The 26,581-nt window shown below is 33.2% G+C and overlaps 3 protein-coding genes across 5 annotated transcripts; 1 reads left to right on the top strand and 2 right to left on the bottom strand.

Annotated features, from left to right (window-relative positions):
• The first annotated feature begins 4,206 nt into the window (after positions 1 to 4,206).
• LOC136224667 (kinetochore-associated protein KNL-2 homolog) lies at positions 4,207 to 7,982 on the top strand. The gene is made up of 4 exons (XM_066013073.1): positions 4,207 to 4,478; positions 4,574 to 4,647; positions 5,120 to 5,264; positions 6,777 to 7,982. The coding sequence occupies exons 1-4, from the start codon at positions 4,371 to 4,373 to the stop codon at positions 7,893 to 7,895; spliced, it is 1,446 nt and encodes a 481-aa protein (XP_065869145.1). The 5' UTR covers positions 4,207 to 4,370; the 3' UTR covers positions 7,896 to 7,982.
• A 958-nt stretch (positions 7,983 to 8,940) lies between these two features.
• LOC136223343 (vesicle transport protein GOT1-like) lies at positions 8,941 to 12,808 on the bottom strand. 2 transcript variants are annotated; one of them, XM_066011275.1, is made up of 8 exons: positions 12,561 to 12,808; positions 12,389 to 12,478; positions 12,203 to 12,266; positions 10,992 to 11,083; positions 10,807 to 10,887; positions 10,595 to 10,692; positions 10,429 to 10,510; positions 8,941 to 9,315 (listed from the first exon to the last, which is right to left on the bottom strand). In XM_066011275.1, exons 3-8 carry the CDS (start codon positions 12,231 to 12,233, stop codon positions 9,277 to 9,279), a joined length of 423 nt encoding a protein of 140 aa, XP_065867347.1. In that variant the 5' UTR covers positions 12,234 to 12,266; positions 12,389 to 12,478; positions 12,561 to 12,808; the 3' UTR covers positions 8,941 to 9,276. The 2 variants fall into 2 exon arrangements, with proteins under 2 accessions (XP_065867347.1, XP_065867346.1); XM_066011274.1 differs by having other exon boundaries at positions 12,389 to 12,463.
• Positions 12,809 to 19,858: 7,050 nt separating this feature from the next.
• Positions 19,859 to 25,391, bottom strand: LOC136223010 (uncharacterized). 2 transcript variants are annotated; one of them, XM_066010777.1, is made up of 8 exons: positions 24,417 to 25,391; positions 22,944 to 22,999; positions 22,790 to 22,867; positions 22,083 to 22,192; positions 21,815 to 21,974; positions 21,260 to 21,352; positions 20,646 to 20,777; positions 19,859 to 20,223 (listed from the first exon to the last, which is right to left on the bottom strand). In XM_066010777.1, exons 1-8 carry the CDS (start codon positions 25,183 to 25,185, stop codon positions 20,164 to 20,166), a joined length of 1,458 nt encoding a protein of 485 aa, XP_065866849.1. In that variant the 5' UTR covers positions 25,186 to 25,391; the 3' UTR covers positions 19,859 to 20,163. The 2 variants fall into 2 exon arrangements, with proteins under 2 accessions (XP_065866849.1, XP_065866850.1); XM_066010778.1 differs by lacking the exon at positions 22,790 to 22,867 and having other exon boundaries at positions 24,417 to 25,390.
• Between the last annotated feature and the right edge of the window lie 1,190 nt (positions 25,392 to 26,581).

Below are 26,581 nucleotides of genomic sequence, written 5' to 3'. Positions count from 1 at the left end.
AAAAATCAAAACTTAATATAAGAAGGTAAAAATATTATATTTTTCTAAGAAATTATTATTATATAAAAAGGAAAAAAATACAAAAATAAACCTTGTACTTATATCGATTTGTAAAGACAATCCACGTGGTTTACAAGTTTGTAAACATGGTGTGTATTTTTACAATTTACAAACTCAGTCATTTCTTAAAAAGGAGTGACTTGGAGCAATTAAAAAGATTAACTTTGCAAATTATCCGAAATTCAAGATCTAACTTTGCAAATTAACTAAACCACAACTTGTTTGATTGAAAAATTGTATAACATATCATTTAACTGTAAAATTCACAAAGTACATATCCATGTTTGTAAACTTTTAAACCATAAATAATGTCTTTCCAAATTGGTCAAACCACAAAGTTTATTTATGTACTTTTTTCTAAAAAATTAAAAATATCTACAATTTTTAGAATGGATACATTTAATTTTTTATTCTCGAATATACGGCTGTAAATGAGTCGAGCCTCTCATGACCAGCTCGACGTTCGGCTCGATAGAAGCTCAATTGTGTTTGGCTCGATTTGTATACAAGCTGAGCTTGAGCATGACGAAGCTCGAGTGGAAAACTTGTGAGCAATCTCAATTATATGTTCGTGAACAAGCTCATGAGCAAGTTCGATTATAATGTTCATGAACATGCTCGTCAGCATGGTTGGTTTGATTATTTTTTTAATAATTATATTTCTATAAAGGGGGAGTTGTAAAATAACGTAGTTTTGTGTAACTTTAGTTTTGTAGATTTTAATATTTAGTTTTGCGTTAAAAAAAGTTCAAATCAATATAATTAATGAGTTGTTCACGAGTGAAGTTCATGAACTGAATTAATGAGCTGTTCAAGAGGAAAGTTCATTAACAAGCTCGTGGATAGCTCATGAACATAATGTTGAGCTCGAGCTCGTCAATTTTCTAATGAGCCGAATCTGAAAATGCCAAAGTTTGACTCGATTCGGCTCGATTACAGCACTTCTCGAATGCATAAAAGCACAAAATTTTAGATTGTTAAGGCTAAAAAGAATTTGTCCGACCCTAACAGGTTGGACTGTGAAAAATTATTTTCCAACCGCATAATTAAAATTAGCTCTTGAAGTGTGGATTTCTAGCCTCGTCAATGCCCATAACGTTTGAAAGTTGGACCATATTTCAGTCATTATTAATGGAGCACTCGACGGAGATTAAAGACATTGTACACACATGAAATAAAAAGTTAAAAAAACTTAGCTTGTGTTCTGTATCATATTAAATAATATAATTTTTTAATGAAATTTTAATTTAGGGATAAGGTACCAAAATAGGTCTAAATTTTTGAGAAAGTACCAATTTAGGCTCCACGTTCAAAATAGCACTAATATAGATTTAACGTTTGCAACATAACATCAATTTAGGGTTAACGTTTACAACATAGCATCAATTTAGGAATTACTAACAGAACGTGACACGTCATCCGTTAAGTCTGCCAACTCAGCGACACGTCACATAAGATACCAAAATAGGCATAAGGTTTGTAGAAAGTATCACATACTAAATATCACCAATATAGGCTTAACATTTACAAAATAATACGAATTTAAGCTTAACGTTTACAAAATATATCCAATTTAAGCTTGTCAAAAAGATAATTTTATTTTTCTAGCATGGTATAAATTAAGGAACTGATATTAGGCACTTTGGATTTTGTGTGATTGTATGGTAACATTTTGGATGAGTTATCCGTTGACAATTGATATTTTGTGTGCTAATATGGTCATATATCAATATTATTTTAACTAGTGTTAATTTTGTGGATATTCAATTATTTTTAGTTTACAGATATTACATGAGCTCATAGAATTTAATTATATTATAATTAATAAGAAAATAAAACTAAATAAAAAAAGATAACATATAAAGTTTTAGGGAAAGAAGAATATAATATGATTAATTGTGACATTTAGATTAAATTTGATATATTTTTTTGTAAACGTTAAGCTTAAATTCATATTATTTTATAAATGTTAAGCCTATATTGGTGCTATTTTATACGTGAGGCCTAAATTAATACTTTCTATAAACCTTAGGTCTATTTTGGTACCTTATATGACGTGACGCTGAGTTGGCAGACTTAACGAATGACGTGTCATGTTCTGTTAGTATTCCTAAACTGATGATATGGGCCCGTTTGTTTTACCTACTGTTTGTTGTTACGGTTTGCTAATTGCTGTTACGGTTTGCTGTTTGCTGTTGGAAAAAACTACTTTTCCAAAAAGCAGAGATTCTCTGCTTTTGTAAAAAGCTGTTTTTCAGGTGTAAAAAGTAAACAGGATGTCACTAACCAAACACCTAATGCTGCTTTTCAGATGTAAAAGGCAAACATGAAGGTCACTAACCAAACATCTAAAACTCTTCATTTCGAAGTAAAAAGGCAAACAAGAGCATGAAAAAGAGCAACCAAACACCCCTATGTTGTAAATGTTAAAGCCTAAATTGATGTTATGTTATAAACGTTAAGTCTATATTGATGCTATTTTTAATATGAAACCTGAATTGGTACTTTTTAAAAAAAAACTTAGACATATTCTAGTATCTTATCCTTTTAATTTATGAAAATTAAAAAACGATGAGAATGTTATAATTTTGTAAGAAATTACTGTTATATAAAAAATTATAGATATTTATTATTATTTTTAGGTTGGATTTTTTTTTTCTTGTCTCTAATACATAAAAGGACAGTTTTGGATTGCTCTAAGGACAAAACATTTTTTTTAATAACATAACGGATTAGACTTTGGAAAATTCCAACTTTAATGCTAAAATTAACTTTCCAAAGTGTGGTTTCTGACTCCGCGATCCATAACATTTAAAAGTTGGATCATATTTCAATCATTATTAACGGAGCATTCGATACATCTAATTATCATTAGTAACAGATTAAAGACATTTATACACATGAAATGAAAAAATTTATCTTATGTTCTATACCAGATTAAAAACACATCTACATGCAAGGTTTCTTTTTAATTTTTTTTTTTAAATCGCATGTGTACATATGTCTTTAATATGCTACTGAAGAGTGATAACATGACTCACACAGGCAAAGTGAAAATAACGAGATTTTGAACTGCATAGATTATAATTGTAGTTAAGAGTAAAATTAGTTTAATTTGTAAATATTAAAGGTATAATTGTACTATATGATGTTAGAGGTAAAATTAGAGATGACAACGGGGTAATGTCATTTTTGTGATTTTTATAGTTCTAAATAATAATATAATATACAATTCAATAACATATGTTACATTCGCATTCGACACTCCTTAAAGCATCTCCAATGCAAGCACCTTTTAAAGTCTTCAAAACTTAACATATCATTTTTTTTTTTTTAAATGGTCTCAATAGTAAGAACCTCTAAAATTATCATTATGATTCCACAAATCATTATTTTATATGTAATTTATTTTAATAATGAATATTTTAATAAAACTCTACCAATAACCGGCAACTAAATCATTTCTTATATCAAAAAAAAGAGTAAGAGCGCCAAAAATGCGTCAAGAATTGGCACTATTGTCATAATCATTTAAACAATCTTTGTTATGCAAGACACCACGATTCCAAGCATCTTGCATTGGAGATGCTCTTATAAGTATTTTTTTTTTTAATTTCGTTCTCGTTTCGAACCCTTTTATATAGAGTGTTAGGTAGTCCCATTAAAAACGGATAGCACCGAGTACGCTCGAAACATGTAGCGGTCGCCAACCTTAAGTAAAATTGCGTATTAAATACACTACTAGTAATTGAACTTTTATGATTGTTTCAAAATGCTCAATTTTAATTTGTTTTAATAAAATCATTTAAGTTTAAATTTTTTTCTCAATAAAGTCATTCCGACAACTTCAAAAGCAAAAGACACCAGAAAATATTATGTGACTTCCACGTCAGTGCTATTCAATAGTTGATCGAAATCACACGTGGTTGCCACCTAGCAAACCAAAACGACATGTGGCTTCCACCTTAGTTGACACGTGTCGTTTTGGTCACCTAGATGGTAGCTGCGTGTGATATAAGTAGAAGCTACGTATCGTTCCAATAAGTGGTGAAAATTGGTGATTACTGATGTAATAACCACGTCACTTTTCCAATATCTTGTGATCGTGGAGTTACTTAATCGAAACAAAATTCAAAAATAAATATCATAAAAATTCAGTAAAATTCAGTTTAGTGACTATTGAGGCATTTAACTCCTAAAATTGCTCATAGCTGCCCAAAATATGTTATTTTTGCCCTTTATACCATTAGAGCACAATGAATAATCCAATAGAGCACCTAATGCAAAGGATTCCCGCCTAAAGAGAGAAAATGGCGGAGACAGCGGGCGACAGCAAAAATCCCACACCCGCTTCTTCTCGTCATCCTCAATCTGACCGGAACGTTTTAATTCCTGCCTCTTCCTTATCTCTGAAATCAGTGTGTAACGCCTTCCTCTTCTTGTTCTTCTCCGTCCGTGGATGCTCTAATCAATCGTCATGATCCTTCGTTTTTGTTGTTTTTTCTATGCGCAGGTATTATTGCACGATTGGTGGCTAGTTAAGAACCAGAGTAAGCAGATTTCTGTTGCAGGCTTTGCTTCCAGAGAGTATGATTTCTTTTAACCCTCAACTGCTTTCATGCTTCTAATTGAATTGTTGAAGTTGAAGAGTTGCAAATGATATGCCTTTTTCCCCATTTTCAGCAAATTAGGGCTGAATCGATTGCTTTTGAGTAATCGATTTCTGCTTCCAATTTCGTGTCATAGACCTTGATTTGATTTTGCATCCTTACCATGTTTTTTTAAGGCAAACATCTGATTCAGTTACAGTTCGAAATAAAACTTTGTTAATGTGACAAAAAATAAAAGATCAGGATTCTATGTATTGAAATGAAAGATCAGGAGCTAAATCCACTAAAATCAGAATGATTAGAAGTCTCAAGATGTTTTTCTTTTGCCTGTATAACCTGAACTCGATAACATCATTTGAATAATTTGCAAGGTGCTGAATCTTTTGTGAGGTTAATCTTCAAGATTGTAAAGAACCTGTTGAACTCTAATTGTACTTTCTCTTGCACAGGAGATTGGGAGCAAGAGTCTTTTACTCTGCGCCAATATCCAGGAGAATTGACACCACCACTCTTGAAACCATAGATGGCATCATAGTTACAATTAGTGGCTTCATAAATAGGTCCCAAATGCTTCAAAATGGTTTCCCTTTTTTGGTATGTTATCATTCTTATCTGTGATATCTTCACCCCAGCTACTTGCTTTGATTTCAGTATTATCTTGCAAGTCATACCAATTTATGAAACTCAATTCAAACACAATACATAGAGATAGAATTGCAGAGTGATAGAGAAAGTTTTGTATATTAATGGATTGAAAATGCAGCCAAAACAGGAAAATACAGAACAAAGGAATAGCCAAACAACAATAGAAAATCAGTAGAGAGGTAAAAGCCTACTGCCCAAGCTTAACAAGCCGAAAACATTCCTAACAGAATTCTTAGAGCATCTCCAAGAGACTCTTAGTGAGCTCTCTATAAATAATATAAATAATTGACTCTTAGTGATTTAAGAGTGGCTAAGATATATCATCTCCAACAATGCTCCTTATATTCAGGGGGCGTTTGGTTCACAAGGGGTAAGGGAAAAGGAATCAAGAAAGGAAAACTAAAGGAAAGGAAAGGAATAACCATTAATTCCCCTATGTGTTTGGATATGTTTAGGAAAGGGAATGGGGGTAAAGGGAATCCAATTCCCTAGAGGGCATGAGGTAATGGCTTAACCTAAAGTGGGTAAAGGGAATGGGTATTTTTTTTGTAAACAAACAAGAACAAAGGGAATGAAACCCTCCCATTCCCATTCCCATTCCTAAAGACCCCAAACCAAACGCCCCCTCGCTCCTTATTTATTATTTTATTATTAAAATTATTCTTTATTGTTACATTACCAATAGTGTGAGGAGAGAGACACATCAATAATAAATTATTAATAAAAAATAAACTTAGGAGGCACTAAGAGGTGGAGAGAGGCTCTCTATTAATAGAGAGGATGGAGAGGCTCTTAGTGATTTGAGGAGCCACTAGGAGGCTGTTGGAGATGAATTTTCATTCTCCCTCCTCAAATTTTAACTTAAGAGCCAATTTAAGATTCTGTTGGAGATGCTCTTAATGACCCTTTCCTTCTCACAGAACATTTATGTATACTAACTAAACTCTCTCTTTTCTGTATCCAACTCCCATTAATCACGTGTCCTTTAATACCCTCTTTTCCCTTTATTCCTATTATCACATTGTCTATCATAGTGCACAAAAAGATACTTAATTTTAACAAGGAAATAGATAGGGACTGAAAAAACACTTCCACTGGAGCTGCGCAGGTGGAAGAAAGTCCAATTTCAACTAGGAATGAGACTTAGGATTCTTCCTTGGTGAAATGACTGGTCGTGAGCTTTTGGTATGGTACCCGGGGCACCTCGAACCAGAGGAAGGATGCAATCTTTTAAATGATATAAAACATTCATTACATGTAGAGAAGCAACATGTATACAGAACTACAGAAGTTGATATGCTTGGCATAAAGATAATAGAAAAGCATATGACTGACTAACCTCTCCTAGCATTTCAAGTTCTGTGGTTGACAGGCACGATATTCTATCAACTTGTGCTAAGCCTCGTCTTTTTTTCTTTATCATTTTTTGTTGAGTGAGGATACAATCATTGGTCTTGACAGGTTTGCAATCTTTTCCATCTTGGGTTTCCATATGATTGGGAGGAGTGTATTACTCAGTGTAATGATGAAGAATCTGCTAAAAGATGTGTCTCAACCAAAAAATCCAGCAATTCTAGCTTCTCTTCAGGCACCAAAGCAAATTCTTCCCTGCCATTATCGTTCGATAATCTCCCAGCGACAAGGATACATGACCTTGTTTTGCATATGTCTGAATGTTCTGAGAACTCTGTTTATGACCATATCATGGGGAAAGTTGCGAGCAATGCGTTTCAACATTCTCAAGAGCCAGCCAAATTCGAAGCGGATGAAACCACAAGGAGTCGTAAAAGGGCGAAGGCTGATCAGGTGTACAACAATGACGATGCCACCATCTTCGACGCAAAAGATATGGAAACAGAAGTACTCACCCAAAGTAGAGGTGTTCTAACTCGAAGTAGGCGTATTACTCAATGCAATGATGAAGTTTCTGCTAAAAGAGGTGTCTCAACTGAAAAATCCAGCTATTCTAGCTTCTCTTCAGGCACCAAAGCAAATTCGTCCTTGCCATTATCGTTCGATAATCTCCCAGCAACAAGGATACATGACTTTGTTTTGCATATGTCTGAATGTTCTGAGACCTCTGTTTGTGACCATATCATGGGGAAAGTTGCGAACAATGCATTTCAACATTCTCAAGAGCCAGCCAAATTCGAAGTGGATAAAACCACGAGGAGTCGTAAAAGGGCGAGGGCTGATCAGATGTACAACAATGATGATGATGATGCCACCGTCTTGGATGCAAAAGATATGGAAACAGAAGTACTCACCCAAAGTAGGGGTGTTCTAACTCGAAGTAGGGATAGCTCAAAGAATCCTGGAAGCAAGGAAGAAAATCTTACACCGAAGCTTTCAGTCAACTCCAAACATTTGAGAAACAAACCAGTAAAAGAAATAGCAGGTGATTCTAGTTCTGAGCTATCAACACCAGCAGCCGATAAAAACATTTCTGCAGAAGTTGTTCGTGCAATGAAATCCTCTACTAAACAGGATAAAAAGCTTGCAGAAGCTTCAGATATATCTTCAGTCAGAAGGTCTGGTAGGCTTAAGATTCAAAAGAGTTACCTTGGAATGGTTGATTGATGACTAGAAATTCTACAGTTTATTTTTCAATCAAAGACTCATGAATATGAACTTGCTCCAAAAAAATGATTGGTTTCTTGAACTTTAGAGATGTTTCGTTAGTCACTTGAATTTACTCGAAGTAACTTATTAATCTCATGGACTTGCTTAAAATGTCTTATTAACTCACTGAACTTAGTTAAATTGATATGCTTTACAAGTTGTCCAAATGTCCTTTTTTAGGTGGTTAGTGATGCATCCTTAAAGTTCATGAGTCAATTAGTGTTTTGGGCTAAGTTGGGGGCACCTGATGCATTCAACCCTAAAATTAGAATGTTTTTCACTCGTTGTTCGCAATTTTATGAGTTAAGTATTTTGCACCTACTTGGAAGTAATTCTTTTTAAATGAATTATGGATGCTACTTATTGCGTGTTTCTTAAATTGCTCATCTTCTCCTAGGCCGTATAGGAATCATGTAAAATTGACATTTCAATTAGTAGCGTCTCTGTTCTCTATTGATGAAATACGAAATATGCCACTAAAAAGAACACTAAAATTGCCAGATGATTCCTTGATTAATTGTTTTCAACTGGGCGTTTTGATTTTGAAAAATCAATAAACAGAAAAACTATCCAATAAAGAAAATTGTCAACTGTGATATTCTTACAAATCCATTAGTTCAACTATCTCCCTGCTTATTATGTCCTTTTTGAACAAAATTTATCGGTTTTATACTTTTAATGAACTTTACATTATTTAATTTAATCTTAATCACTCAATATCCTAAATTAAAAGGGTTTTTTTTTATATTAAAAAATCTGAAGCTAATTATTACTAAAATTCTAGCAAAACAAGAAAAGAAGAAAAAAAAAAGACAACTATAAAGTAGCGGATGGATTATTATTTTAGCTGTGCATCTCGAATACAAATAATAAATTTCATTCTATTTTCACTGTAACTTCTAGTCTTCAAAAATAAGAAATCCAGCTTGCATTAAAAAAATATTCCATTCAGCAGATGCAGAAATGCATAATGGCAAAGAAAGATTAAACAGCTTGCAAGTCAGAATCAAATCAATCCCTTTCATTATCTATATCATGAAATGACAATAATAGAAAAAATAAAAGAATCGAAAAGAGGGATGAAGAAACCATTTTTTTTCTTTTTTTCTTTTTCTCTAATATCGACAAAGCTCGACATCAAATGAATATAGGCTCCTACACTGCAGAAGAAAAAAGAAGATCTACGAATTTTTCTTTTTTTACAAGGAGTTAGATGCGGATCTATCCGCAGCTCGGTTGCACTTCTCTTCAGTCTAGAACTGCAAAGCCACCCATCACTAAACCCGAATATTTCAACACGTGCTATTCAAAGATCACTTTCAGCACTTAGATTCGGAATTTAGACAGGAACTCTTCTGCTTCTATAACGATCCATGAACTGCACAATTTCATGAAAATGAGTACTGATTTCAGTTTCAGCCTTGAAATGAGATGCGAGAATTTAGACATGGAAATAAAGCAAACATTGTGTTTTCCACAGCACACTTCATTCGCAATAGCAATCACACAGATGCTACCGTATTTTAGTAAAATTGATGTAATGAACTCCATTCAAGCATCTACCAATTTTTATGGCTAGGAAAGATCATGCGTACTACAATTTTATGTACTCACATGACGAGCCATATGAATATAAACAAAACCTTCCAGAAGAAACCAAGGCATTTGATGAACTCAATCCATTCCATGCTATGATATTGCTCTAATATAATCCAAAAATTGGCAGGTGGAAGGTTGGTTATTGTTTGATAACTTGATGTAAGCATCTCTTTCTCTCTCTATATATATATATATGTAGAGAGAGAGAGAGAGAGAGAGAGAGACAGATTTAAGGAAGTGAGGCACCAGAAAGTTGCCAAATAGAGTTTGGAAGTGCCTGATGTGCAACCTTTGAACAATTGTAGGTGCACACAATCAAAAAATATTACTACTCAAGCACCACGTCATTATCAGCAAAGGTTACTCCCTGCATCTAATATGCTGGATAGCAGCAGAACAACTTTCCAAAATGCCAAGAGACAACCTCTATCTTTCAATGTAGGCAGTTGGCTGACTTATTAGAAGTTTATGTCTTTATAATGCCTTTTTTATGTGACATTTCGGACTAAACTGTGTGATTATTCACCCATTTTGATATGGCGAATGTGGAAGTCAACATATATAATATGATGAGAGCAGAGTATGTTATTGTCTAATTATTAGTTGGGGACATTCTACAATGGTAGGACATCTAATTGCCTTGATATGTTATCATGCTATTAGTTCATATTTTGTTTCCAGCCAGAAGTTTATAACAAGGGACACCATGAAGGACAGATAAGTTTCCCTATTTCGTCCCTAAAATTTGTTAATTACATTTCCATCTACCCTGCGATCTCTGGACTCAAATTGTGTAGAAGCTCCAACTAGCACGAAAATAGTTCCTCAGGAAATAAAGAGACAGATTTTATACCACTAAAGAACAATGTTTTCAGTTGCAAAGCTAACATACCGATCTGACAAATGGTTGTTGAAACACCCAGCCAAGAAATGGTATCCTCTGAAGAAAGACTGCCAAAGTTGGCCAGAAGCCACTGCACATAATAATCATCAGCATCTTTAACAGCGTGAATTAAATTTTATCAATATGGAATTGTTTAAATGAGAATGCTATTGACCTGAAGAGTACAATGAACCCATATGATTCCAAAATCATGCCAAGAACTGGCCATCCTATGACAACGAAGAAGAAGCCAACACCAAATGATATAGTTCCCTGTATGACCAGAAAAATTGTCAAGCATGTATAAAATGCTTGCACTTTTTTGCAGAATGCACAAGAAACCTAAAGATTTTATAAAGAGAACAAGCTAAGATAACAAAAATGCACCTTAAAATTTTGGGGTTTCATAAAAAACTGCATGGTAGACTTTGGCCCAATAGTTAGACTCACTCCGGAGATGAATAGGATCTGAATAAATACGACAGAAAAAAAAGAAGACGAGCATCAAATGAAATATCACACAGAAAGAAAGTGTATAATGATACTTCAGGATTTCTAAGCAGAATACTTACATTTCCCATGGCAAGTAATCCCTTGTCAAAGAAGAAAACAATACCCAGGAATGAGAAAAATATGCCAAATCCAGTCAATCCTAGCCCAATCTCTGTTTTATCTCACAAATGCAAAAATCAGGTGTAAGAATTAGCAAGTAATGAGTAATGACAAATAGAATAGACCCAACAACCCATATGCTCTTTTGCCTGTTCATAAGCAAATTTCTGTTCGGAGCACAACACACGTGTCACCAATAACAAGAGTTGACAAAAAGTAATAAGCCAGAATTCAAGAGCCTTAAAGGCTAGACAAAATGAGTTTGATATACACCAATCCAAAGACATACTATAGAGTAAATTATTTTTATTAATTGTGTCCAAATGATATCACAAGACAATATATGAGTCCTAAAATTTTAGCTAATGACTACCTTGGATCAAGTGGACCTTTACATAACTAAAATTTTTGGGACATAAGAATTACAACGAATTCTAAAATTCATGTTATAAAAATGCAATCAGGCTATGTAAGAAAACTACTAAACCACAACAAAGGAGATGGCTGCCAAAATATTATTCTTTTCCTTTCCTGGAAAAATCACAATCAAGCATCCACAGATGCTAAAACTTGCAATGAAAATGCCAATCCCCTCTCATATATAGGTTCTTAAGATGCTATTCATCACACGACTCAACATCATTTAATTCCTGGCCCTTATCCCTCATCGGGCATTAGAAATTCAAGTAATTTGTTACTTCTCATACAGAAACCAATAAAAGATAACAAGAGCAAATAATAGAACATATCTAAATTCCTAAATGAGAATATAGTTTCTTCATAAATATGTTTTCACAAGAATTTTTCATATTACTACTACATCTCTCTCTTTGTTTCTCCCCTATAAAAGGAAATGCTCTCCAGCTTTATATTTCAAAGTCCCACTGTTGAACTCAAGTAAGTGTATATTCAGTTCCTTGTTTATATAGTCGTAAAGACACCGTCCAGCGAAAAAAAAAAAATAAAAAAATTGCTTGGATGTGAAATGTATGAAACAAAATTACTTCTCAAACTAGCGACAACCAGAAGTGTAAAACTCCAAACTATTATTCTACCATGAACAATATTTAAATCAGAATCCTCTAATGCACGATCATTTGGCCTCTCTTCAATTGCATCAAAACAACTACAATCATCTCAAAAAAAAAACTTAATATACAAATCGACTTACTCTTGCGATCATTCATTTCAAAGGAAACCATCTTTATGCTGAGTTAATCACTTTATCACGTTTACTGCATCAGAACAACAACAACGAAGTATATTTATATATAATAACAAAAAACCATCAAATTGATGATTAATCAAAAACGAAAGTTTGAAGTTAGGTTTGAACAAAAAAGCAATTAGATCTTACAAGCGGTTTAAGCTGAGGACAAAATTAGGAGAAACGAAAACTCAAGGTCTTTGATCGAAAGACTTCTGAAACGATCTGCAAATATGAGGACTGAATCAAAACGATTAACATAAACTGTTATCAAATTATAGCAGAAAACACAGTAGAATAAAAGGATGACGAATTATTATACTTGGGGCTAATTTTCGCTTGTCTGTTTTCTCAGCAACCAAACAGAAGTGAATCGGAGGAGAATGAGAGAAGGAGGATTTGAGGTCGAAAGCGAGTAGTGAAATTCAGATTGTTGTTCTTGAATTGCAAGGAAAACGAATTTTCTTTTGTTATATAGTATTGTTAGATAATAGATGTGACTGAGAACTGAGAAAATACGCGGTTCGGTTCCAGGTAATTGGTGAAATGACGGAATTCGGCCAATACAAGGCTGAGTTTGGGAACTCAATTGCGCTTTCGTTTTCATTATTAACTTGTTCCAAAAGCTTTTTATTTAATTAAAAAAAACCATCATAAACACTTAATTTTTCAAAAATTAAAATAAATAATAATAACAATAATAATAATAAATTTAGGTCTTGATGGTTCAATGGGATATATTAAACTTTCCGTTACATATTAAATTGGATAATATATATTACTCATTTCATATACCTTTAGGTGCCGTTTGGTAAGACGTAATGAGCTTCGTAATGGAATGGTCATTACATTGAAGGCTTATTACCATGTTTGGTTGCATATTACAATTTCATTGTAATGGAATGAGAAAACCTTGAGTTAAATTTTGTTGAAGAAATCTTGTAATCCCCTACATAGAAAAATGACTTGAATTCTCATTATATTGTCATCTAACCTCTCATTTCTCAAATCTCACGTCTAGGGGCGTGCATCGGTACAAAACCGAACCGAACCGAACCGAATAAAAAAACGAATACCAAAATGATCAAAATAATTCAAACCGACACCGAACCGGATAATAGGTAAAATCGAATTAAAACTGAACCGAAATATGCGGTTCAGTTCGGTTTAAACCGAACAAACCGAATTAAGTTAAAAATAACAAATAACAAATAAAATTCACTATATTTTCTCATTAAATTTACCTCAACAACAACAAAATTGAAATATTTCCAAAATATATCTATATTGGATTATTATCTCAACAATAAAAAAAACTAAACTTGTAATATATATATATATATATATATATATATATATATATAAATGTAAAATATGTGTAATTCGGTGTGGTTCGGTTTTTTTTACATTTTCTATCAAACTGAACCGAATACCGAAATACATTTAAAATTAAAACCGATGGCGAACCGAATTGTTAAAAAATCGAATCGAAAAACCGAATTCACTCGGTTCGGTATGCGGTTTAAACCGAACCGATGCACACCCCTACTCACGTCTCAAAAAGTAGAAAAACATGAAAATTGAAAACGAGAAAAATGAAAAAAAATGCGAAAAACCGAAAAAATACGAAAAATGAAAAACCGGAAAAAAAGAGAAAATAGAAAAACGGTGAAAAATGTTGCAAAATGAAAATTAAAAAAACGGTGAAAATTGTTGAAAATGGAAATTAAAAGAAACGAGAAAAATGTAAAAAAAACAAGAAAAAACGAAAACTATATACTTCGGTTAATCTAATTTTGTATTTGATTTCGATTCGATTTTTCACATTTTTCGTGCTTTTCATGTTTTTCTTCGATTTTAATTATGTAAATAAAATTTTACGATTACATTGAATTAGGAAAATATAAATATTGTAATGATCATTACATTACATCATGATTGTCAACCAAACATGGTAATGGAATTACCATTCCATTCCATTCCATTCCATTATAACTTTGATTACATTACGACCTTGATTACATTACATTGCATTACGGCATACTAAACAGACCCTTAATGTTTTTTTCTTGAAGCAATCTACTTTAATGTTAGTTCTAATACTTTAATGTTAGTTCTATAATTAGAAAAATAACTATTAAAAAAAAGTGTTTTAACAAGTAAAAATCGGTTAATCAAATCTAATTACTAAAAAACTAATTAAAATTGGTTTGAGTGGTTAATGGTTTCAAGTTGTTTAAACTAGATTTTGAGTTCGAATCCAAGACTATGCAGAAAGCTTTAGTTGAGAGATGATCCATCTAAAGAGTGTTCGAAGAGTCTCGAACCAAAAAACCAGACAAACTATAAGAAAAATCTAATAACCAAAAAAATATTTATGATATAGCTAAGAAAATTGCAAACAAATGCAATTTTATATAGGAATAAATTGAGTAAAACCTGGTTCTTTGTCACTTAATTTCAATATCATTAATTTCAGTTCAGTTCAATAACATTCCGTTCAGTAGTTTATTATTATTTATTATAATTATAATTATTTATATATAATTTATAATTTAACATTATTTATATATAATTTATCATTATATGAATATATATATATGATTTATCATCATTTACTATAATTATAATTATTTATGTAGAAAATGTATCATTATATATATATATATATATATATATATAAGAGAGGGCTCTTGTGAGAACCCTTTTCTAGGTGAGAACTCACCTTAGGTGAGGACCACCCAAAACTACGTAGTTTTGGGTAAAAAAATTTAAAAAAACGCTACTGCATAGGGGGGATTCGAACCTGGCACTCCTTAACTACACTTCACACTGTTTACCACTGAGCCAATTGCCTTCTTTATGTATATTGTCACGCGCTGTTTAATATACCAGTTCCTTTTAGCTTCTATTGTTTAATATTTGATGCATGCACTTATTAATATCGATTAAATATGCATAATAATAAATTATTAATAAAAAAAAAGAAATGTGCATTATTATTATTAAAAAAAAAATCCAATAACATACACTAATTTCTTATTTATTTAATTCCTTTATATTTTTGTAATTTATATTTTAAAATGTTAAGGACGATGTTCTAAATATTGTTACATATGTTTTAAACTTTATAATTTGTGTTCTAAAAATTAAATATAGTGTTTTAAAAAAATAATAAATATATGTACCATTTTTGCATTTGTTCTATAATATAATTTATAACACGTATTCTAAATAACATACCGTATGTTCTAAAAAACATAATGTATGTTCTAAAGTTTATATTTTGTGTTTCAAAAATTAAGTATAATGTTCCAAAAAATTAGTAGATATCTCGATCGTTTTTTCTTTGTTCTATAATATAATTTATAACTCATGTTCGAAAAAACATAACAAATGTTCTAAAAAACATAACACATGTTCTAAAAAACATAACGTATGTTCTAAAAAATATGTCGTACGTTCTAAACTTCATAGTTCGTGTTTTAAAAGTTAACATATATGTTCTAAAGTTTGTTTTAAAAAAATATATAGTTTCTGTTCCAAAAATTAAGTATAATGTTCTAAAAAAATCGGTAAATATCTGAATCGTTTTTTCATTTGTTCTATAATATAATTTATAACTCATGTTCGAAAAAACATAACGCATGTTCTAAAAAAACATAACGCATGTTCTAAAAAATATGTCGTACGTTCTAAACTTCATAGTTCGTGTTTTAAAAGTTAAAATATATGTTCTAACGTTTGTTTTAAAAAATATATAGTTTGTGTTTCAAAAATTAAGTATAATGTTCTAAAAAAATCAGTAGATATCTGGATCGTTTTTTCATTTGTTCTATAATATAATTTATAACTCATGTTCGAAAAAACATAACGCATGTTCTAAAAAAACATAACGTATGTTCTAAAAAATATGCTGTACGTTCTAAACTTCATAGTTCGTGTTTTAAAAGTTAAAATATATGTTCTAACGTATGTTTTAAAAAATATATTTTCTTATATAACATAAATTACAAAAATATAAAGGAATAAAATAAATAAGAAATTAGAGCATATTCTTGGATTTTTTTCTATTAGTAATTCATTATTATATGCATTTTTTTCTATTAATAATTCATATTATGCAAATTTATTTTTTTTCTATTAATAATTCATTATTTTGCATATTTAATCGATATTAATAAGTGCATGCGTCAAATATTAAACAATAGAAGCTAAAAGGCACTGGTATATTAAACAGCGCGTGACAATATACACAAGGAAAACAAATGGCTTAGTGGTAAGCAATGTGAAGTGCAATTAAGGGGTGCCAGGTTTGAATCCCCTATGTAACAGCAGCATTTTTTTAAAATTCTCTACTCAAAACTACGTAGTTTTGGGTGAGTTCTCACCTAGGGGAGGGTTCTCACTTGATCCCTCCCCTATATATATATATATATATATATATATATATATATGAGTGAGATCCAGTAGGACATAACAAAACTACATAGTTTTGATGATAATTGAAAAGGGCAATGTGACAATTTTGTAAATAAAAGAAAAGAGAGGATAGAGAAAATTATTTTATTTTTTTTCTTTAAAATACATTTTCCCGATCTTTCTAATCTCGTTTTTCGAAAAATTTTATACTATTAGACTCGTCTAAATTAGACGGTCATTTTGAGATCCCTGAAGGTCAGGTAAAAAAAATTATAATATAAGAGAATAAAAAAGTTAACAAAACTAATATAAGAGAATAAAATAATAACATGCGGGAGTAGAAGTAGGCCGGTTCAAAGTGACTTCACTGCACAACAATAAACTTTACTTGTTAAATTTATGCAAGTATGGAGTTTCAAACACATTCAAATGAGTGGTGAAGCTCTTAGCCTAGTGGTTGAGAGCTTACCTATGACAAGGGAGGTCATGGATTCTAATCACATCAGGGTCTGGTGGTAATTTTTCTTTCTTCTTTAATAAGCGCATTGTCTGCAAAAAAAAATTTTAAAAAAAACACATTCAAACGAAGCAAACAATTTCCACAATGTGACTTCACCTGTTCAAGAAACCCACAATGTGACTTCACCTGTTCAAGAAACCCATGCTACTCCTAATTCTGGTGATATGCATAATTCCACTCGCAATGCAAGTACCCCATCCCAAAATTGTTCTCGGGAAAACACCTTTCCCGATTGCAACACACCTAATAGTGGAAATCATCACCAAATTTTATCTCCCTCTCCTTAATCTTTATAGACCGTGTATCTCGTTACTAGGAATGAGAACATGTTGCTCGACAAGCTGGTCCACAGGTTGGCTCTTCATCCTAACATAAGGCAAGCTCGATGAGGTGGCCACTCGGACTGTCCCGTTGACTCGTTCTCCTACGTTTGAATTCGATCTTCCTTGAGATATTTTAGTTGTTGTAAATGTTTGAATTGGGTAGTAGAGGATTTGATTTTTACTGTTTAAAGACCTTAGATATTCATTCCAAGACATCCACAGTTATTTTGTAAATTTCTTATCACTTTGAGATACATCTGAATACCACCTCCAGTTCGGAACGACGACTGCTCGAATCGACAAGTTTCAAAAAGCGATATTTTCCCCTTTTACTCTTGTTAACTAGTGAGATCTCTCTCGATTTTGAATTGGTTGTAAGCTTGTAATATTTTCTATCATCATTAATATAAATTTCTATTCAGTTTCATTTCTCTTTTTACGAGTTCTTTAATTACTCTATTTGCGTATTTTGATTGAATGATTCATAAGTCTGAATATAGTCTGCTGGTTATAGAATCAACTACATTATACTTTTGTGGTGAAGCTCTTAGCCTAGTGGTTGAGAGCTTACCTATGACTAGGAAGGTCATGGGTTCGAATCACATCCGGATCTGGAGGGATTTTTCTTTCTTCTTTAATGTAAGAGCATTGTGTGCAAATTTTTTATAAAAAAAAAAAACTACGTTGTAATTTCTATACATTCCTGGTCATATGTACGAAATGTTATCTTGGAATGTATTCATGTAAAAAAGAGCCCACATAGACAAAAAAAAAAAAAAAAATACAAGAGTTATCCTTTCACTTTCATACAATTTCTTATACTTCCACATGATGTAAAATTGCCCAAAATTAGTGGATTGTGTTCCAAAAATTGCATTCAATCGTACATAGACTCAATAATTTTGATGGAAAAATGTCCAATTAAATATGACATTGCATAAACAACAAGAAATTTATTCAATGTTATTGATCTTGGTCATAAAGGCAAGTTTATATAAAAATGTTTCAATTTGGGTGTTATCCTCTATAGAATCAACTACATTGTGCTTAAGTCTTTTACATATTCCTTGTCCTATTTATCTTGGAAAGAATTCATGTAAAAAGAAAAGAGTCAACATAGTTAAAATACAATAGTTACCCTATTTACTTTTATGCAATTTCTTATACTTCCACTTGATGTAAAATTGTCCAAAATCTGTGAATTGTGTTCCACAAAATGCATTCAGTCATACACAAACTCAATAATTTTGATGGAAAAATGTCCAACTAAATGTGTCATTACATAAACAAGAAGAAATTTGGTCAATGTTATTTATCTTGGATCATAGAAGCAAGTCAATATAAAAGTGTTTCAATTAGATCTTCTACATAATCCTTGCCATATGTATGAAATGTTATTTTGGAATAAATTCATGTAAAAAGATCCGACATTGCTTAAAATACAAAAGTTACCCTATTCACTTTCATACAATTTCTTACAATTTCTTGCACTTTCACATGATGTGAAATTGCCCAAAATCAGTGGTTGTGTTCTAAAAATTGCATTCAATCATACACAAACTCAATAATTTGGATGGAAAAATGTCAAATTAAATGTCTCATTACATAAACAACAAGAAATTTCTTTAATGTTATTGATATTGGATCATAAAGGCAAATTGATATCAAAGTGTTTCAATTTTCGTGTTATCCTCTATAGAATCAACAACATTGTATTTAGATGAGGAGTTAAATGTGACCAAATAATAAATCAGAGACTAAATTTAATTTTTGAATAGATGAGAGACCAAATAGTACTTTAAGTCTAATTTTATCAAACAATACCCTAATCATTAGGACCTTTCATCGTTACAAAATTATTTAAACACATCCACAGACTAATACAATAGAAAGAAAAACAATATATAAATAAATGATTTACTTAATTTTTAGGCTTAAAACATAACTATTCAAAATATTGCTCTTTGCGTCTGAATTATTCAAAATGTTAGTTTACCCTCTAATTTAACTTATTATTTGATAACACTTGCCTGCCCCTGACCTGTCAATTATTATTTAGTAACACTTGCTTGCCCCGAACCTATCAAAATTGACGAAATAGAAATCCTAACCAACGTAGATGGTAAAATAACAGTTCGATTAAAACTTTAACCTACCTAACAAAAATCTTATCCCCAAAAACTTAAGACAACTATTACAAACTTAACGTAACTGTTAAATTACCATTCACGTTGATTAAGATTTCACTAATATTAATAGGTAAGGAAAAAAATGTTAACAAATAATAAGCCAAAGACTAGATACCAACATTTTGGATAGAAAATAGGACAAATGTTACCAAATAATAGACTAAAATTTTAAATAGGTCAAGATCAACAGTGCTTTAATTAACTCTAATTTTTATTATTTGTAACATTTAGAAATCAACTTTATCATATTGTTTAGTAGAGAACTATTAAAGCAAGTAAATTCTACATCAAAAACTTAATAGTAAAACAGACTGCGTTTCACATTTATTTTCTTTAGAAAAGTAAAGAAACACAGTAGGTTAACTGAACCATTGGTTATTAGCCAATCAATCAATCTATCTATCTAGAATGTCAGTTCTTAAACTGCATCATCACCTACATGTCTAATAATCAAAAGGTAAAAGTATGTAATTATTGAGTACCAGTAATCTTGATATCCTCTTCCTCACTGAGTCCTCTTGTTAAGGGTATCTACAATGAAAATGAGAGTGCCAAATTAGCAAGTTGCTTGATAAAAAAGATGATGAAAATGAAAATGAAATTCGCTCTGCCACGTAGGACTGACTTGCAAGCAAATTCAGGGACTAATCAAACATCTCTAAAGTTCAGGGGTCAATCGGATTATTTGGCAAAGTACAAGGACCCTGATGTATTAAAGCCAAAATAAACCAAAGAAATTGTTGCTTAAAAAATTAATTCCTTCTTGGGATAATGTGGAAACAGTATGGTTTTTGCATTTTATTGGCAAGAAGGTTAAAAGCAAGCTCCAAAACCTGCCCATCGTTTATTTAACAAATATCGAACACCTCATTTTCGTTTCTACTAACAAGGGGCACTGTCATGAAGCATTCAATTGGAAATAAATTCAGCAGAAGCATGAAAAATAGACTAACCAAACCAAGTGCGTCTGCTGCACTTCTATGACTGTCTTCACTGCAAACTGAAATAAACATATTCATTAACAGTTCCCTCTGCTCCACCTTCAAGTTTTTTCCAAGTCCCCGAGCAACCATCTCCATTTCAGGCTGCCAAAGACAAAACATGAATCACATCAGATCAGATCATGAACAACCGAAACAATTTTGACGCTGCCCAATACTCAGAGCTCCAAAAAGGGAAAGGCAATTATCATGAAAACATATTGCAGAATTGAATCCATCGGAGCATAAAATAACAAGGAAATGCCACTAGCAAAACTGATATTTACAAAGATGTGATGTTTGCTCTAGTTTTTTTTTTTTTTGTTTTGATGTTGAAAGATGTCATACAGTGTCAACCAGATATAATACAGATTACAACATTCCCCGTCCTTCTAGCACCATGGCGTGATAAACAAAAGGAACCTGGCCTGGAGGTGTCATCACATCACATCTTTGTTTTAAAGGGTTTAGCCATCATCAAGATCCTCCATTAAATTGAAGCCTCACAATGTGTTGCTGTTTATGAATAATATAGAAGAAAATAATTTTTAAATGGACAAAAGCACTCAAGAAACTCAAGAACTTACTGATGATTCTTCGGGAGGAAATGCTCGGAGAACAAGGCATAACTTTGATAGTTCTAGCTCTGCTTCATAATGTTTACCTTGGACTTCCAAAGCCTGCACCCAGCAGAAAGCAGTTAAACATCTACTTAACAAAAGATTCAAAGCCGGAAAATTTAAGGAAAAAATAAACATTAGTTTCATTTCTTTTGCATTCTTAAGAAGGTTGGCAGACGTTTGGTAAGAAACTACTGTGAGACAATTGAACAAACAAACATACAAAATTTCATTTTGTTTTATCAATTTCATTCACCATTGTCAAACTACAAATAGAATTCAAGTTACATTCAGTTGCATCGAATAACTAACCCAAAAATGAAAGATTAGATTTCACTCAAAATGGAGTAGGAGCCATGTAACATCAGAAACAAAGAACTCAAGGCTCGAGTTTGTGCAGCACAGTCGAATGAGAGTCAATTGTATACTGACATCAGTAAGTACTATCATCATTTATCCAAAAGGTAGTTCGAACTTCATATATGACTATGAATAAGATCATGAACTAGAAAGAAATATTACCCACGCTTGTAAGAAACATGAACGTGTTCGGGCAGCAACTGCTGCAGACACCATTCTTGCCGCACCAACATTCTCAAGCCCAATGTTTTCGGATAGCCCAGCCACAAACCGCTGAGGATCTTCACCATCAATCTGAACAGAGGTGGAGTAACTAGGAGAACTGCAGGCTTGCAAAGCATGATACGATGGTAAGAAGAACAATCACTAGTAAACTATAGAATCAATCAACAACTAATAAAATTGGCTTGATTAGTTCAAGGCTGCAGACCTGCTGCATGAACTTAAAACATAGTCAACAGATGCACGGTAAAAAGAATCCCGTGTATTTGTGGTGTCAAATGAGACCTGCACTCCAGATGTCCTGCATATTCGACGCAACTGCTCACCCATAGAGAAAAAGAAAAAGTCCCTCGCATATTGAGAATTAGCTAATACAATCAAAATATCATAGCTCCATATTAGAACGACTAAATTTAAACAAATTCTAAAATTTCATCCTGAATCTCCCCTAGTTTAACACTACACCTTATGTTGATGCATTTGCTTCAATGTAGGAAGTTCCTTTACAGGAATCATTAAATAACCATCCCAAATAATAAAGGGAAGCACATGTAGTAATATGCAGGAAAAAGGATGTGTGAGACCACTATAAGAAGAGCAATTCCTTCAGCATTAGCAACACCAGATATTAGTTTCAATTCAATGAACAAAATCTAAACTCAGATCAAGATACAGTACCAGAAAAGGTTGTCAAAAACATCAGTCTGGACTCTGACAGGAAACTCTAACCAAATTTTACTTAAGACTAATTTTCAAATCAGGAAGGCATTTAAATAGACTTAAGATTTTTTTTTTTAACTAAAATTAGAAAGTAAACAGGGTTTTCAAGGGTGATATATGCTTTGAACATTGAAGAACTGCATAGATATAAAGGTTATATATCCCCATATATTTAATGAAAACAAAAGCCTTCACCTTTTTATAGTGATAGGAGAGCGAAAGTGTAAATAACAATAAGCATATTGCAGTTATTGATGAAGAGAATGCACGGATCTGAAAAAGTTGTCAATCATGGCTTTGCAAAATTAATACATTGGTGAGACAGTGAAAAGGGTCAAACAGCACTGACTTGAATTATGTCATGCTCTGTAACATCCTTTCCGCTTGTTCTATAGTCCGTGATTGCTGGAAATCAAGTAGATAAGTTGCAGATAGCATAAAAATGATAAATAAGCATTGCAACTTTAGAAAGGTGCATCTTTTACCTACAATAATGAAAATTTCAGCAATCAGATACAAGTATAACTACCTCATATACATGACTACAAGGCATAGGCACAAAATCAAAAGAAATAAAGTTACATTGCAATACTCATGGACAAAACTACATTCATTCAAAATAACTGCAATCACAATGTATATATTTCATGCCAATTATCAAATGAAATAAACAAGGCCTGTAAGGAAAGCTACTCAAGAATGAGCATATATCACCAACTATAATGTAATACCAGTAATCACTAAAAAAATGTTAAGTTGATCCGTGCCATACCAACCGTTTTGATTTAATTTCAGAATTTGATGCCGCCAAACAATGAATGGATAAAGCAAAAAATTCCACCACAAACTTGGCATTTGGACAAAAAAAAAAACAAATCTTTTTTTTCTTGCAACTTCCAGCTAAAACTTCGCTTGGCACACTTGGATTAATAAACCGTTTGACTCATAGGTGTATTGCATTTTCCATAATCAACACATTATCAAGGAAGAAGTCAACACAAAAATCATCATAAAAAGGTAAAAGAAATGATCTTACCCAGACTCATTTAATCTATGTTTCGTTGAGTTTTTCTTATGCAATTTATTTTGAGAAGGGATTTGATGCTAATGTCTTGTAGAAAACATGATGCATCACAAGCCCAGAGGCTATTTGTCCAGTACTATGTTGCACGGACACTTTTCTAGTTAGTAGCGTTTCTGCATTTCGTGTGTGTGTCCATTTAGTGTATGTGTCCATTTCGTGTCCGTAGGCTATTTTATGAAGGTTATGTTTTAGAAATAACTTTTCCCGTATCCGCTTCCGTGTCTGCGTCCGTGCAACATAGGTCCAGTATATAAAACTTAAGGCAAACTTTGGTCACCAATGTCTAAATTTGGGGTGAAGTTTGTCCCAAAAAATGATTTGGGGCTCCTTGTGCAAGCATATTAAGTTTGGAATAAAATTTAACTTGGTCCTTATAACGAATATACTGTAAATTCGTAACTTAAGAAATCTAGCAAACTTCCATTTCACTAGAATTCTCCCATCGCAATTCACTTATGCAAATAAAGCTTAATATTTTCATTAAATTCAGAACACTCAGCTCCTGAATCTAGATATTCTCTTTAAAATGTTGATAAAAATTTCAATATGTTCAACAAGCTCCATAGGTTATTGCCCCATTACCTTCCCAGATGATAAACAAAAGAAATAGCAAAGTTTAACCAAGTTGGCCACTCAAGACAAATATTTGAGAGCTAAATCTAGTACCAAATTAAAATATGAATGCCAAAAGGCAAAAAGGTTTATCGCCTCAATCATTATTCACTAAAAGACACCAACCTCGAATTAATCGGTTGGCCTCCCTCTGGTACTCCTGTTTATCCGCCGGCAACAAGTCTATATCGCCGGGTACCGAAACCGGCCACCATGTTGGCAACTTTGAACGGTTCCTTACCCGATAACTACTCCAATCATCTTTGCTCAACCCGGACCCGAGTGCCCAACTCGGAGTTGACAGCGGATTGTCCATAGACCTAGGACTTTTCCTCTTCACATCGTGTCTCTCCTCAACTGCTCTCGCCACGACGACCTCTTTCCCTCCAAGACTCCGGTCCCTACGAACCACAACTTGCTGATTCGCAACCCTTAACCTACTCGTAAGCCCGGACCACAAATTAATTAAAACCCTAATTGCTGAAACTAACACAAATCCACCAAGCAATAAAGCACCAGTAAACTCCAAGGTCGATTTCCGACATGAAAATACAATTCGATTGCTCTCGTCGAATGATATTAGGGTTTTCAAGTCATAATAAGCATCTTCAGCTAAAGAAATGATTCGGTTGAACTTGGAGGAGGTCAGAGATGATATTTGGTTAACGTCTAGGACTAATTTGAGATTATGGTTATCGGTATCGGTATCATTAGCTAACAAGCGCTTCGCAGGATTGAGTTCCGATATCTTAGTCGTTCTGCTTCTTCGGGAACCGCGAGAACGGCGTCGCTTAACAGGGAAAGAGTTTCGCGGCGGAAGCCACTTGGTGAAGTAGAAGTAGTGTGTAGAAGTAGAAGAGGAAGGAGAATATGGAAGCGTGTTAACGGAGGTCATTGATTAACATCCCCGAGATGGGGAAAGCTGCTATGTGATTCAGAAATCTTGTGAAAGCGATGTAATTGAGCTCCTTGTTTACTCGGATAGGAGGAGTAGGAGGAGGACTGGAAGAGGAGGGGATGGGGGAGGGGAAGCAAGAGAGAACAGAGGTCAGAGGAAGAGGAAGGGAACATGTGACCCCAAATTTACTTCAGCTAAACGAACAATCCCACAAGTGTGTCACAATTAATTTACAAGGGTTAATTACAAATGCAACCCAAACTTTCATCTTTATAAAATTTGTATCCTTATAAGTTTTCAAATGTTTTTTTTTAAACCAAAAGTATTAAGAAATCAAAGAAGATTCATTACAAACTATAAAAACCAAGAAATCAGAATAGAAAAATCACTAAAGAAACTAGCATTGGACCGAGCATGCCTAGTCATAGCATGAGCCGCTTCGTTCGCTAATCTCGAGATGAAGGTCAGAGAATAATCTGGACGTCTAAGTACTGTCTCATATCATTAATTAACATTCCCACCTCTGAGCGATCTGAAGCAGTACCAAGTACTTTGTCTGTAACAACCTTCACATCACTCTCAAATATCACATTACTAAAGTGCTTAGACTCACACCAATCCAAAGCACTCTTAATTACAATAGCTTTAGCAAGAGGGATAGAAATAACATCCGCCCCAACACTACTAAAGCAAGCCAAAAACTTACCCGAATGATCTCTGAGGGCCGCTCATGCTCCATATCGCTCCTCGTTTGCAAACAAAGATGCATCTACGTTGCACTTAGCAAATCCCACTGGAGGCCTCTGCCATTGACCCTCAACCGCACTACCATGTCTCCTCCCCTCCCTGTCGACTCTAGTGTTGGCCGCATGCCATTCCGCCACCATCACATTTGCCTGCCGAACCACCCCTTCAATGCCTTCACCTTGGGAATTCCAAAGAGTCATGTTTCTATTTTCCCAAATAGCCCAAAGCAAAGCAACTATCTTAACCACCAAATCTGTGGAAGCTGTCCTAACCATTTCCAGAGCCCAATCCTTCACCCACTCTCACTCGACCCCTGGACCCCTGGACCCGTAAGCCCCGTCTTCTGCCAGCATGCTCTAGCAAACTCACATCCCGCAAACAAATGTCATCCATGCTCAACGTCAGCCTTACACACCATACAATCAATTGGGACCAGAATTCGCCTATATGACATACGAAGCCGCAAAGGCAAAATTCTAACACAAAACCGCCACAAGAATAGACGAATTTTAGGTGGAATATCTAGCCTCCAAATCTTCTGTCATCCTAAATGTTGTGCAGTACCCGAGTGGAGAGAAGCTAACCTCCTATATCCTGATTTTACCGAATAGGATCCATTATAATTAAAATGCCATAGAATCGAATC

This window comes from Euphorbia lathyris, chromosome 3, assembly GCF_963576675.1.
Source record: "Euphorbia lathyris chromosome 3, ddEupLath1.1, whole genome shotgun sequence".
Classification (NCBI taxonomy): Eukaryota; Viridiplantae; Streptophyta; class Magnoliopsida; order Malpighiales; family Euphorbiaceae; genus Euphorbia; species Euphorbia lathyris.
The sequence above is the reverse complement of the archived record's forward strand: the minus strand, read 5'-3'. Positions and strand labels throughout refer to the sequence as shown.

Excerpts from the sequence above, each read along its gene's own strand:
- LOC136224667 (XM_066013073.1), top strand. The coding sequence starts at position 4,371 with ATGGCGGAGACAGCGGGCGACAGCAAAAATCCCACACCCGCTTCTTCT. Across the intron at positions 4,479-4,573 it reads CTTCCTTATCTCTGAAATCA|GTATTATTGCACGATTGGTG; the intron begins GTGTGTAACGCC and ends TTCTATGCGCAG. Across the intron at positions 5,265-6,776 it reads AAAATGGTTTCCCTTTTTTG|GTTTGCAATCTTTTCCATCT; the intron begins GTATGTTATCAT and ends TGGTCTTGACAG.
- LOC136223343 (XM_066011275.1), bottom strand. The coding sequence starts at position 12,233 with ATGGTTTCCTTTGAAATGAATGATCGCAAGA. Across the intron at positions 10,888-10,991 it reads GATTACTTGCCATGGGAAAT|ATCCTATTCATCTCCGGAGT; the intron begins GTAAGTATTCTG and ends GTATTTATTCAG. Across the intron at positions 10,511-10,594 it reads GGGTTCATTGTACTCTTCAG|TGGCTTCTGGCCAACTTTGG; the intron begins GTCAATAGCATT and ends TATTATGTGCAG.
- LOC136223010 (XM_066010777.1), bottom strand. The coding sequence starts at position 25,185 with ATGACCTCCGTTAACACGCTTCCATATTCTCCTTCCTCTTCTACTTCT. Across the intron at positions 22,868-22,943 it reads CAGAGCATGACATAATTCAA|ATCCGTGCATTCTCTTCATC; the intron begins GTCAGTGCTGTT and ends CAACTTTTTCAG. Across the intron at positions 21,975-22,082 it reads GTTTTAAGTTCATGCAGCAG|TTCTCCTAGTTACTCCACCT; the intron begins GTCTGCAGCCTT and ends GCAAGCCTGCAG.